This window comes from Alligator mississippiensis, chromosome 1, assembly GCF_030867095.1.
Source record: "Alligator mississippiensis isolate rAllMis1 chromosome 1, rAllMis1, whole genome shotgun sequence".
NCBI classification, from domain to species: domain Eukaryota; kingdom Metazoa; phylum Chordata; order Crocodylia; family Alligatoridae; genus Alligator; species Alligator mississippiensis.
Window position 1 is genome coordinate 342,984,614 of NC_081824.1, and position 13,639 is coordinate 342,998,252.

At 47.9% G+C, this 13,639-nt stretch overlaps 1 protein-coding gene across 3 annotated transcripts in view; it reads right to left on the reverse strand.

Annotated features, from left to right (window-relative positions):
- The window catches only part of TSGA10 (testis specific 10), a 52,764-nt gene extending 51,207 nt beyond the window's left edge, over nt 1–1,557 (reverse strand). For 2 of the 3 annotated variants that reach the window (XM_059720978.1, XM_059720977.1), the window contains exon 1: nt 1,352–1,555. In XM_059720978.1, coding sequence (XP_059576961.1) covers nt 1,352–1,399 — 48 coding nt within the window. In that variant the 5' untranslated portion in view covers nt 1,400–1,555. Of the gene's footprint in view, nt 1–1,351 lie in introns of all 3 variants that reach the window. The other variant, XM_014600324.3, reaches the window with a different exon arrangement.
- Nucleotides 1,558–13,639: the final 12,082 nt, after the last annotated feature.

The window sequence follows — 13,639 nt, forward strand, 5'->3', positions numbered from 1 at the left end:
AGCCCCACAGGCCTGAGCCATACATTTGACACCCCTGAAAGAGCCAAATTCAAGGATCTCAAAGGAGATGACACAGCAGGGAGAGGCTATGATTTTTCAGAGGCAGACCTGAGATAACCACTGAAATTATATTGAAAAACTTTAGAAAAGGTCTTGCCACGAACTCACTGACAAATCTGACCAAACATGGTCAAACAACTCTTACACAAATACAGAAAAAAAAGAAGATAAATGCTAGCAATTCCAGACCTGGTCATTTTCTTTGGATTCAATAGGGCTTTGTTAGGAGCTTCAATGACCAGGACCCCAAATTTATTCAAATCACTCACTCCACTTTTTTCACTGCTTTATGCTAATCCTTTTACAGCACTGAATTAAGTCAATGAGTTCACAAAAGCTTCTGCTTTATATACATATACATTATTTAGTTAGTCTAAAAGTGCAAATTCTACCTTGACTCCAAACTAACATCTAACTACCTTTCCCCAGAGGTGGGCAAACTATATCTGTCCAACCTCCCCCCCACAAAAAAAACAACCCCAAAACAAACCAACCAAAAAACCAAAGCAAAGCAAAAAAACCCGTGGTTTCTCTGCAAAAAGGAAGCTCAAGGCTGTGGTTCTCAACTTTTGACTTGAGGCACCCCCGGTGAAACAAGGGTCCCAATGGGAAATGCCAGCTCTGAGCTCCCATTTGTCTTTTCACTATACAGAAAAATAATCGAGCAACTCTTCAGTTGCAAAGGACTCAGAAAGCCGGCATCAGGTCAGAGCAGTTTTGACGCTATGGAGATTCCTATTTGAAATCTCCGGGCTTCTCTAGTGAATCATGTGTAGAGGCTTGCATGCCCAAGAGTGCGAATTGTGTGCGGCACCCTAAAATTAAGGCGTGCCACCCCAGGTTCTTCCACTGCGTGTCCTTGCTTGGGAAGCATCAGGTTAAACTAAACAGCCAAGCAGAAGAAGCGCTGTTGGAAAAGGAGCTACGTTGCCCTTTTTTTCACTGGGGAGAGCTCAGAAAGACCACACCGGGACAGGCTGCTGCTAAGGCAGCTTGTGCTTTAGCTTGCAAATCAGGTTTGCGCACCGGACAGCGCTGATGCGGTACGGCAGGCATCCCGCGGCACCCGTCAAAGGCGCTCAGGGCAGCCCCGGGGCTGCAGTCTCCTTGTGGAGAGTCACTGCCCCCAGGTCTGACAGGGGCCTGCACAAGGGCAAGGAGAAGGAAAGGAAAGGAGCAAAAGGGAAGGGAAGGAGGAGAAGGGGAGGAGAAGCAGCAGAACAGCCGCATGTGCCCGGTCACAGCCGCCCCCGCCCCGGGGGCAGCTAGCCCGGGCGGGGGGGGCACCTACCTGCAGGCGGCTACCCGCTCCCCGCCGCTGCCGCCGCCGCCCGCTCATGCCGCCCGCCCCGCCGAGGTGTGCACGCGTGTGGGGGAGGGGGGGTCAGTGTCAGCCCCACCCCGCGGTACCTGCGCGGTCCCCTCCGCGCCCCGCCCCCCAACGGCCGCCCGCGCTCTGCCCCGTCGGGGGAGAGGAGGGGAGGGGCGCAGGGCTGGCGCGAGGGGCCTTGAGGCGCGGCTCCCGCCTTACCGCCAGGATGGGCCGCGCGGCAGTTGGGTTGCCCGGCGCCCGTTGCCATGACGGCAGCGCGCTCGGGGCTGCAGCCCGCCTCGTGTTCCCGGCTCCTTTTGCAAAGCTCCTGTGCGCGCAAGTGCAAGCTGCTCGCGATGGGCTGGGCAGCGCCGAGCACTGGAAGTGCACCAGGCACGCGCAGGGCTCTTGGGTAAATCTGAGCTCTTCATTAAGTCCTTGTGCACATTGATACTTTAATAACTCAGGTTGGAGGTATGATTGAAACAATCGGTGAACGGCATTTAAAAGCAAATTTATTAAAGTTTTAGGACCACTGGAGTACACAGGGCTAGACTTCATAAGTAATAACAAGTTTATTCTTATTTCAGATTGACAAACGAAAAATGGCTACGGTAGTGTAGATGAGAAGTTAAAGTGTGGCCTGTGGCTAGCAGAATTGAAGTCTGTATCAGCTGTGAGAAGAAAATGGTGGTTATGTTGAAGTCTAGCATTGTGTAGTGTAGTGGTCCTAAAACTTTAGTAAATTTGCTTTTTAATGCCGCTTACAGGTTGTTTCTATCATACCTACAACCTAAATTATTAAAGTTTAAAAGTGTACAAGGACTTTATGAAGACCCTGTATTAGGCCAATTACAACAGTTGAGAAAATTTGTCTCTGGGGTACAAACACCCTTCTTCATCTGAAGATATAATTTTACATTAGTAAGTATTTCAGCTGAAGAAGGGTGTTTGTACCCCAAAGCTTGCAGAGATGATTTTTTCCAACTATTTGAGCTGGTCTAATGAGATCAGATTTACCCAAGAAACCTTGTCTGCCTGTGTGCTTAGAGCAGGGGCAGGCAATTATTTCAGGTGGAGGGCCGGTTACTGAGTTTTGGCAAGCCGTGGAGGGCCGCATGACAGGCAGCCAGGGGCAGATAAATATTAATTTTCTAAATTTTTTAGGGGCCCCGCGGGCCGGATAGAATGACCTGGCGGGCTGCATCTGGCCTGCGGGCCGCATTTTGCTCACCCCTAGCTTTGACCAACACGGCTGTAACCAACACCCCAGACATGTATGTTCATGCATAAAAATGTAGAAGAATCCCCACGGAGCTAGTGTGCAGCCCAGAATAAGGAGCTGGGAGTAGGCTGGGATTAGGGGCAAAATCCTTTTCAGGTCATCCCAGACTACACGTCACCCCCTGAGGGTTTCTTTGATGAATGCCAGGCAGGAGACGCATGGTTTGGGGTTACACAGAAAGGGACTATGGAGCAAAATCCAGCCTAATCTCAGCTCTTTATTCAGGGCCATGTGTTTGATCCACAATACTATTTTACGTGAGTAAATATTTCTTCTTCAGCAATCCGTCATAGTGAAGGATTCCTGTCTTCCAGAATTACCTTACCTGTGGGTCAACGATGGCTGACGAGGCCAACATGGGATTCACACGCTCCACTGCAACTCGGGCATGTGTTTGCATGCAGCGTGGGTGGCTCTGGATTCTTGGTTTGGTCTGTGACATGCTGTTTCTGCAGCTCCCACATGTGTCTCCTGTTGTCATCCTAAGATTTCCAAGTACGGAGATCCTTGCAACAGGCTGCTCCTCCATTTGGGGCAATCCTGGGTGATAGTCTCCCATGAGTTGGATGTTGATGTTGCATTTTTTCTAGTTGGCCTTGAGGATGTCCTTGAAGTGCTTTCTCTGCCCTCCTCTTGAGTGTCCACCTTGACTGAGCTGAGAGAGTAAAACGTGCTTCAGGAGTCTGGAGTTGGACATGCAGATGATGAGTCTAACTCAGAGAAGTCAATGTTGGATGATCATGGCCTTGAGGCTCATGGTGCTTGCTTGCAAGAGGATGCTAACGTTGATGTGTCTGTCTTCCCACTGGATAGATTTTGGATGAAATTCTAACTCTTTAGCATGTCTAATTCATTATTAACAACTTTTAATTGTGTAAAGATTAGCTTTGAAAAAGGAACCAGGAATAAGTAACTAACTTCATTCAGCCTCATGAGGGGCAGCCAATGCTGCTGCTGCTGCAGGGGGAGGCCTGTGTCCCTGACAGCGCCGTACCTAGACTCCTGGCAGCCCTGGGCAAACTTTTAGTATTGGGCCCCCCTTCCCCATTGACCAACCTGACGGTGGGTGGTTGGACCCTGAAAAGTGCTGTGCGAACAGGCCAGGAACGAAAGGGTTACGGGACCTTGTTTCTCCTTCTCTTATCTCTCTTCCCGTTGACAGAAAAACAATTAAGGAAGCGGTGTAACAGATAAATGCTTTACTCACACTTTCGTATAGGTGGTTTCCGTTACAGCAGTTTCAAGATTAAACTCGCTGGTGACTCGAGAGCTCTAAACACGTTCGAATGATATACTCGGTCGTGGTGGGGCGTCCGGGGAGGAAGGGATTTCGTGGACGCAGGACCTCCGGTGAAGGTGATCAGGCCTCTCTGATATGGCGCGGGTCCTCTGTTCCCTTTTTGGTGCACGCGCTTTCTTTTTTAAATGGGCTGCATCTGCCCACCCCCTGCCAATCAGCGCGGGCCGGGACCGCCAATCTCGTGGCTATCAGGCCGCGCCCACCACTTCCCCCATGCCATGAGCACAACTTTCTGTCATGTTTGGCATTTGGTCATAATTTTTTTTTTTTTACTTTATCACATGCCCCCTTGACCAAATGCCAATTTCAGACATGTTTAAGCTCGAGAACCTCTTCTCCTATAGCGAGTAAGTGGGTATATACAAAATTGAAACGTACAAAATACAGCATCTAATACAAATACATAATAAGGATCAAAAGTGTAAACTTTCACTCAAGACTTGCAAATAAGTCAGATAGTTAGTCAGTACTGAATCCAACCGCGTCTGTCTAGATGCAGCACGGCGGTTTTTGCCGGAGTCGTCGCCAATGGGTTCACTCATGGCAACAGTTGTCCCGAATACGAGTTTCACACCATGTCAGGCATCGGCGACTTCATACCGTTTTAGGCTGGAAAACAAAACTTGGGGTTCGTTAGTAATGTATACTAAACTGTGCTACGTCGACTTAGCCAATTATGGTGGGCCAAGACAGTGCGTGCGGGTGAGACTGCTTCAAGAGAGACAAAATAGGTATTTGGGTACTCGCCAGGTTTAAGTACAACACCGGGAGCTGGAGTTGGGCGCTTGCTGGTAGCTGTGGGAATGGCTAGCCACACTGTTTCTTGGGATGAGTAACATGGCTTCCAAGGCGGACGTGGCACCGGGGTACGTTCATCCCACAAAGCTTTAGTGGCGTTCATGGCAATTAGTACATCATTGTTGTACTTAGTCCAATTCTTGAACGATCCATTTTCCTTTAACCTTAACTGTTCCTTGTATAGTCCTATCTGGCGCTCCACGATGCCATTGGACTGCGGGTGATAGGGTAGATGGTGATGCCATTGAACATTATGCTGTATCGCGAACCGCTCTAAGCCTTTGGAGTTAAAAGGTGGTCCTCCATCGGAGTGTAGGATGTGGGGCACTTGCCAATGGGCGAAAGCGAGCTGTAGGCATCCTTGAATTACGGGAGTGGTGGTCTTCCTCGTGGGGAGGACGAGAATTTGACGGGTTCCCAGGTCTACGATTACTAGCCCCTTTTTTGGTGGCTTGGCTCCTGGGAGTTTCCTGAGCAGGTCCACTTGCCACACCTTGCCTGGAGCAAAGTGTGCCAGGTCATAGGCGCCCTTTTGGTGCTTGTAGTGCACTGGTTTTTCTCGCACACAGGCAGAGCAGGCTTGGATTATTCTTTTCCATTGTTCTACGCTCGGTCCTTCGTCGCTTTGCTCCCTCCAGCGAGCTTGTGCCCTTTTTGCTCCAAGGTGTCCCCAACGCTCGTGGAGCCAAGCGAGAAAGGGGTCGGTGTCTATGATGTCAATGGCGTGTAACTGAGGTACGTCCTTTTGGTTCACGGGTCCTCGGTGTGCCAGTAGCTGATCTATGACAGCATGTACGGGGTCCGTGTCAGGTCGGTGAGAGCGCGTGTGCTTGATTAAGGGGCAAACAGAGAAACGTAGTAAAGTGGCCTTGACATCGTCCCAGAGAGTGGTGTGTTCCGTAACTTGTGCCATTCCAGTGACAATTTTGTATACGGCTGTGACGGGTACCGGAAGCGTCCCATCGTGGTGACGGTAGGTGTGTTCAAGAGCTAGTTGAAAGCCTCGTAGTTCAGATGCTTGGACCGACTCTCCTGGATGGGACGTTTGGAGCTCATAGTCGTGACAGGGGTCACAATAATATCCATATCCTCCGCCATCACGGGATGTACCATCGGAAGCTATCCACGCTGGGGATGTGGTCCCATACAATCGTAGTACAGTGGGATCATCTTCTTCGGCGGCCGGAATCATTTCTCTGTCAGCGACTTGCCACACCGACCAGTGATACTGGTGACGAAGGACTAGGGCACTCCAAGTTTTTGCCGTGCCCTGATACTCCGGGTGGATTTTACTAGAGTTAAGTAATCCCAGTGTGGTGGCGCCGGGTGCAACCAGTACACCTGGGCTCGTCACGAGGTGTTCTCCTAGTTGAGCCACAAGCATGACCTTCCCTAGACAACCATACCGATGTTGGTGGCTTTTGAGTGTGCGGTGACTGGTGTACGTGAGTTTTCCTGTTTTGGCGTCACTGGCTGTAAACCAGATATGTTCCGTGGTGTAGCCCACGTGAATTGTCAGGAGATTGCCGGCGGGGGGTGCGATCAGACGCATCTTTTTAATCTCTATCATGACGTTTTCCAGCGCGGCTTGGTCACGCTCACTCCATGGAACTCTGCGTCGTGTTTTCTTGCGAATTTGGTGTTGTAACCGTTGGACAACTTTTAAATGTGATGGCGTTATGAAATTGTGGAACCAATTCAGCTGGCCTAGTAGGCCTTGAAAGTCTGTCTGTGTGGTTGGCCAAGGCGAGGACAACTCAGGGGTAGCATTGTGTGCTGTCCCTGACCGCCATTGTCCTGTGAATCGTGTCCCCAAAAACTTAATGTCCGAGGATGGCTCGCTCATGGACTTGGCCGGGTTTACCGTCCATCCTTGATCGCTCAGGTGGTCCTTTAGGTCCACAGTGGTGGCGCGGACCGCGGTACGATCGTGCCTCATGATGACAATGTCGTCGACATAGGTCCAGATGTGAACATCTGCGGTCTTTGGGCGGGGACAAACAAAGCTGTCGATCGTCCCATTCATAGATTCATAGATTCATAGATTCATAGATGTTAGGGTCGGAAGGGACCTCAATAGATCATCGAGTCTGACCCCCTGCATAGGCAGGAAAGAGTGCTGGGTCTAGATGACCCCAGCTAGATGCCTATCTAACCTCCTCTTGAAGACCCCCAGGGTAGGGGAGAGCACCACCTCCCTTGGGAGCCCGTTCCAGACCTTGGCCACTCTAACTGTGAAGAAGTTCTTCCTAATGTCCAATCTAAATCTGCTCTCTGCTAGCTTGTGGCCATTATTTCTTGTAACCCCCGGGGACGCCTTGGTGAATAAATCCTGACCAATTCCCTTCTGTGCCCCCGTAATGAACTTATAGGCAGCCACGAGGTCGTCTCTCAACCTTCTCTTGCGGAGGCTGAAAAGGTCCAGTTTCTCTAGTCTCTCCTCGTGGGGCTTGGTCTGCAGGCCCTTAACCATACGAGTGGCCCTTCTCTGGACCCTCTCCAGGTTATCCGCATCCCTCTTGAATTGCGGTGCCCAGAATTACACGCAGTACTCCAACTGTGGTCTGACCAGCGCCCGATAGAGGGGAAGTATCACCTCCTTGGACCTATTCGTCATGCATCTGCTGATGCACAATAAAGTGCCATTGGCTTTTCTGATGGCTTTGTCACACTGTGACTCATGTTCATCTTGGAGTCCACTAGGACTCCAAGATCCCTTTCCACTTCCGTGCTACCCAGCAGGTCATTCCCTAGGCTGTAGGTGTGCTGGACAAAGCAGTCTTGAGGGGTAGGTGCTAGACTGTTTAGACTTGCTCAGACTGAGCAGTCTCAAACTGTTTAGCCTTGAGGCATGGGTGGATTTAGGATTAGAAAAGGGGAGAGGGGTGCAGATGCTGAGGGGCATCATCCCATGTAACAGCACCTATTTTTCTCTTCATAGAAAGAAACCAGAAGCTTTACTCATAGGTCAGGGGCCCAGGGCTATGTTATTCAATTTAAGAGGGAAGTGAAAACTCCTTGGAATGAGTTAAAACCAGGCTGTGAACTGGGAGCTCCATGAGCAAAAGTAGCTACCAGGCAGTGGAGCTGCAGAAAAAAAGGCCTACTTGAGTGATGGAGCATCAAGAGTGTGTGTATATCTATCTATCTATCGATCAATTGATCGATCGATCGATAGGAAGAGGGGCTTAAGACCTGTGGAAGGAAGAGTGCAGAAGGGATTGGGTAAATTATAATGAGCCAGGAAGTCAAATGATTCCCTCAGCACTGCCTGACTTAAAAAGCTGCTGCCATTGCCACTGGTTGATTTAAATTGTGGGTGGATCAGGAATCTAAAGGGAGCACAACTGCACCAGGACATGCCCTCTCCCCCACATCTGCCCCTGCCTCAAGGCATCCTTTGATAGACTCAAGACATCCCTGAGAAAATGCCGGTGATTAGTTTTCAATCTCTTTTTGACTACAGAAAAATGACAGCAATTCTTCTGTTGAAAAGAACTCAAGGCTGACTCCAGCAGGGCAGGATGTTTTTGTGGCCCTACAGATTTGTATTTGAAATCCCTGGATTTATCTTATGAATCATGTTTGCTAACACTGTGCAGCATCCCATGACACTTGAAAAGATCTCAAGGCACCCCAGGGTGAGAGAGTCACTGTGCTAGACACGTGTTTACCAAAGAGGCTGAAATGTCCACCTGTAGCAAGATTAGAAAAGAGAGTTTTCCAAACAACCTGTTGTCACAGTAACTCTATGACTCGAAAGGACAAGCTTCAGTTATTAACCTGTTGTCTGATAAATTGTCCAGAGAATCAGTTGAGAAATCATCCTCAGCCCTTGGGAAAAACATGAGACTGTCCCAAGCCCTATTACTACTATCCTTGTCATCAAAAAGGTAATTTCAGTGTTCAGAAATGAGCCCAGTTAATTTGTGGGAGTGTCGGAGGAATGCTGTGAATTTGTACAGCTCGTTTAGAATGGATCTAAAGTGCACAGGTTCTACATGTGAAATTGATAACATGTAAAAATGGTTGTATTCAGTTTATTGACATTTTTCTTATTTTTATAGCAGATTTTTATAGCAAAACACCATTACTGATTAACCAATCAACATTGACACAGAAGTTCCCAACTGTGGACCACTGGTCATCTAGGAGGCCATAGCAAGTGGTCAGTAGATTGCATGAGGCTCCAGGTGCTTTATGATCATAGTATCATAGTGCTTAGGGTTGGAAGGGACCTAAACAGATCATCAGGTCCAACCCCCTGCCCTGGGCAGGAACAGGTGCCGGGATCATATCACCCCAGCCAAATCTCTGTCCAGCCTCCTCTTGAAGATCCCCAAGGTAGGAGAGAGTACCACCTCACTTGGGAGCCCATTCCAGAGCGTGGCAGCCCTAAATGTAAAGTAACGTCTCCCGATGTCCAGTCTGAATTATGATGTTTTCCAGTTAAAGTTTGGTGACAAGAGTGCATGGTGGTGTGCAAGAAATATTAAAGGTTGACACTGGCTCACTGGTTCAGCAAGTCAGGGAACCATTAGACTTGAAGGATGATGAAAAATAAGAGTTATCTTTCCTGAACAGTGGAATAACACATTGTCACTGTGTCTCTGACACATCCCTCTTATCACCAGTGTTCCTAAAATGTTTAGATTTATATAACTATTTTGGTGCAGAATAAGCAGTGATGAGGAATGTCAATGAGTGGCATGTAGGTCTGGAGGCTTGGTAGAAGAGAAATGGGAAATACTAGGAAGAGAGGGTTTGAAAAGGTTGTAAGAAGATGGGGGCTAAAAAAAAGGGGAATTAAAAAATTGAGTAAGGGGAGGGACACTGGAAACAGAAAGCAAAGATCCGCCTGACATTCTCTCCTCACAGGGTTCTGCTTCTCTAAGGGGATCTGATACCCCTTCTTTCCCCAGGCCTGGGACAGGGGGAAGGCTCTTTTATGTTTGTTTGTTTGTTTGTTTAAGAGGAACATTAAATATATTAAACCCAACCTTTTTACTGTCACTAACTGCCTGATGAAAAGGTTACATACAAATGCTTGATATTGTCATGTGACATTGCAATCAGCACTAATGCTATTCAAATTAATTTCTTCGATAGTATTTCCTGCAGTGGGTTGCAAAGGATATTTAATTTTTGACATAGCGAATGTGACACTGTAAGTCTTTTGAGCAGCCTAAAATAGTAAACATGCAAACTCCACAGACCACATTTCTTCTGTATTTCCTTCAGTGTCACTTCCAAAGCTGTCTCAGTTATGGCTGTTATGCCTGCAGCATTTACAGCTGTACAATTAGGAAAGAAATAAGATTTTAGAGGTAAACCTAAGAAATCACCCAGAAATCTTAATTTGAGGTAAAGAAACTGAGAGTAACTAGGTATGTAGTTTTACAGGATACCCTAAACTATCAAGGTAAAATCTCACATTGAAGGGTGAAAAAACATAGAGCATTATTCATATAAACTTCATGTAAAGACTTAAATTTTCCTTATTTTTATTTTTAAATGGGCTTTTTAAGCTTTACAGTATATTTTCTCTGTCAAAATACAGAATTTGCTTCAAGCTCTGTCTTGTAGTTTATTTGATGTTTTCCATGTTAGCTGGGATGGAATAACAGAGCAACCTGTGCATGAAAGATGCATGGTCCCTTGTGGTTGTGCATGAAATGAGAGATGGGAATATATGTCTGTAAGAATCTGTGTACATGAGTAGTAATCAATTGCAAGCCCTCTACTCTCTGATACCTGTATATGAAGCTGTTATTTCTCACTAAACACCTCCCTCCCACTGACTTCCAAGATCTGGAGCCACCAGGTGGCCAGACACCAAGACTGCTGACATATAATTAAAGGCACAATGGGATCTGATCTGCAATTCTAACTATCCTACCTCCTGCCATACAACACATGATTAGCAGGAGGGACGATTGTGGGACTGGGGATCAGATCCCTGCTGCTAGTGCAGGGGAGCCTGGGATCACAATCATACTCCCCTTGCACTGGCAAGTAGCAAGCCAAATGCCTTGTGCTCTTGTAGTTCTGTGCCAGTCGGCTGATCTTATGCTCCTAGTTGTGGAAGCACACCAGAGCCTTGAAGTGGGGCTCCGGTGCACTTCCATAGCTGAGAGCACTGGTTATCTGCTTGGTGCTTCCAGATGCGGAAGCACATCATGGCTCTTCAAGGCTCTGGTGCACTCTCAGCTGATCAATGCTGGCCACACTTTTAACTTAAGATGCAATGGGAACCAGCATATTTTGTGTAATAATTGCATCACACTGCTTCACAGAGTTGTTGGGCTGGAGGTAGCAGATTCTCCCATGTACCAACCAGCCATACAGTGATGGAGGCAGAAGGACTTTAACTCTGCATAAAACTGTTCTACCTTGACCGCTGCACCCCCATAGATATGTTTGGCTACTTTAAAAGTTATCTTCCAAAGTGGAGCCAGGAAGTAAATCTTCCCTAGAGAGGGGAAGGAAAAAGGCTACATACATCACTGAGAGGTTGTAGAACATTGAGCATAGTCTGCTCTACACAGAAACCAGATCCACCAGAATAGGTGGTTGGGAAAAGTAGAATCACTCGGTTTCACATGATGATCTAGGAAACAAGGATGCAACTCTCTCTCTCCCAGTGAGCTCTGCGTGCCATAGCAGTGTGGAGGGATAGAGGCAATTGCTACTGTCACCTGGACATATCACGTTGCCTAAAAAGCCCCATGAGCCTGAGGAATTCCCCAAGGGTCGGTTCCTCCAGAATTATGGACATTTTGGCTATAAAAAAGGATCAGGCCCCTATTGCTAATCTGTTAGTGTTAGGATTAAATCTTTGCAGTCATCCATGAGTTCTGTCCATGCTGGACCTTGTAATTAAGAACAGCAACAAAACAAAATGCTGCACCTTGACATAGAGCTAGTTGGCTCTAAATGGGATAAATCAGTTCATTGCTAACCTCATCGGTTTGCTTGACTGGCTCTGGCTTCATATAAGACCAAACAGCTGAACTAAATATAGCAGTTCCTTGATTAACCCTCTACTCCTCTGACTCTAATGAGGAAGAGGAAAGCAGTGTAGCTATATGCAGCAGTGCTAACAGTCGCATGTCACAACCCAAGGGTGTGATTTTTGTTTGTGTGCACTTCAGCACTGCTAAATTATTTCCTGCCACTCGTAGCTTTCTTTGCAGGGTGCATTTCTTCGTTGCAACACAGAAATGCACGTTGCAAGGAGTTCCCGCCATTTGTATTCAGATTCGTGCCCCACTATTGGCCAGTTCTAAATTATTCCTATGTGGCGGCTAGCGATTGGCTTGCTAGCCGTATAAGAGGCTTGAGTGGTTTCCGCCCAAGTTGGAGGATTCCACGACCATCAGGAGGAGGAGAACTTCACGTCTTGTGAAGATCTCTAAGCGCTGTGGGGCCTATTGGACCCAGCGTGTATTTCAAGAAGGCTATAGGGGTCTGATCAGCCTCTCGCCTCTCCCCGTCGCTGCCTGATCCCTCGACATACCCTTCCCTGCACGCAAAGTTCCACGGAGCCTAGCAAACTTCGTGTGAGTGAATCCAGAGCTCTACCCGGGGTTCGAGTCCTGCAGTTTTTTTTCTTCCCGGCGCCGAAACCCCATTGCGACGTACTCCTGAGGTTTTAGTTCATCTCCCCTCGCCGAAACCCCATTGCGACATACCCTTCGTTCTGCAGGTTCGAGTTTTTTGTTTTGTTTTGTAACCGCAACTCAAGCAAGTTTTCCTGTCTGCACCGCGACCATCTTCGGTGTAAGTAAAATAATCTTAAATCAACCACTAAGCGTCCGTGCCTAATTCTAGCGTGCCGCCTGTTTTCCCCAACCCGGCGTGTCCGGGCTGCTGGCCACAGACTGCAGCGCGAAAACAGGGCCTTGGACCGCTCCTGGCCCGCACAGCATCAGGCTAACATACAGTCTGAGAAATGAGGGAGAGAATCTTACATCTAATGGAAAGTGCTCTGAGAAGTTAGGAAGGCAGGTAGAATTGCTCAGTTTAAAATTTGGGTTGGGCCCATGCCTGGGCTCTTACAAAGGTCCCGTCAAGTTTCTAATGTCCAGAATCAACCCAGCTTTCAGTTGTCTGTTAATACTTTTAACAGACAACTTTCCCTGCACATCCCTGTGCAGTGAGATGGGTGCTGAGTTTCAGAAGAGATGGCCTGCTTCCGAATCACCTACACCTTTCCCTGCAGCACTGGGTCTTCCATCGAACGGAGAAGATCCAGCTAGGCAAATGAGGTGACTCCCTTCAGGTTCCATTGAAGAGAAGTAGTAGAAAACATCAAGGCAGTTCTGTTCTTTGCGCAGCTTGCCATAACTTCAGAGGCTGTGTCCTTGTCACAATAAGGCTCCCCGGGGCAGGGAATGGGGCACTGTACCATTCTAATCCTAGCCAGTCAGCACTGCACCAGGCCAGACTCTCCTCTCAGGCTTTGAACAACTACTCACAGAACAGGATCAAAGTGTCCAGCTTTGATACAGGCCTATTTGATTTCATAGGAACTATATCTGTAGCAGCCGAAGAGGAGACTGGTTATGGGGAGGGAGAGTTATAAAATGGCTGAACGGGCAGAACCATTGTAAAAGGAAGGACCTTTGGGTCATGTGTACAACCTGACACTCATCTCAAAGATAGATTGTCTGGTCACTGTCTAGTTCCCCAACAAGCAGGGGTTGAGCTCAAACTCCTGGCCTTACTGCAGCGATGTTATGAAAGATCAACATCACGTCTTCATCTGTGCAAACATACTTTCTCTTGTAGTTCTGCCAGGCAATTGCAAAAAAGAAAGAGCATCACCAACATACATGCACAGTGACTCTGGCTCAGGGTCCTAGGTGGCTTTTGTGTTATT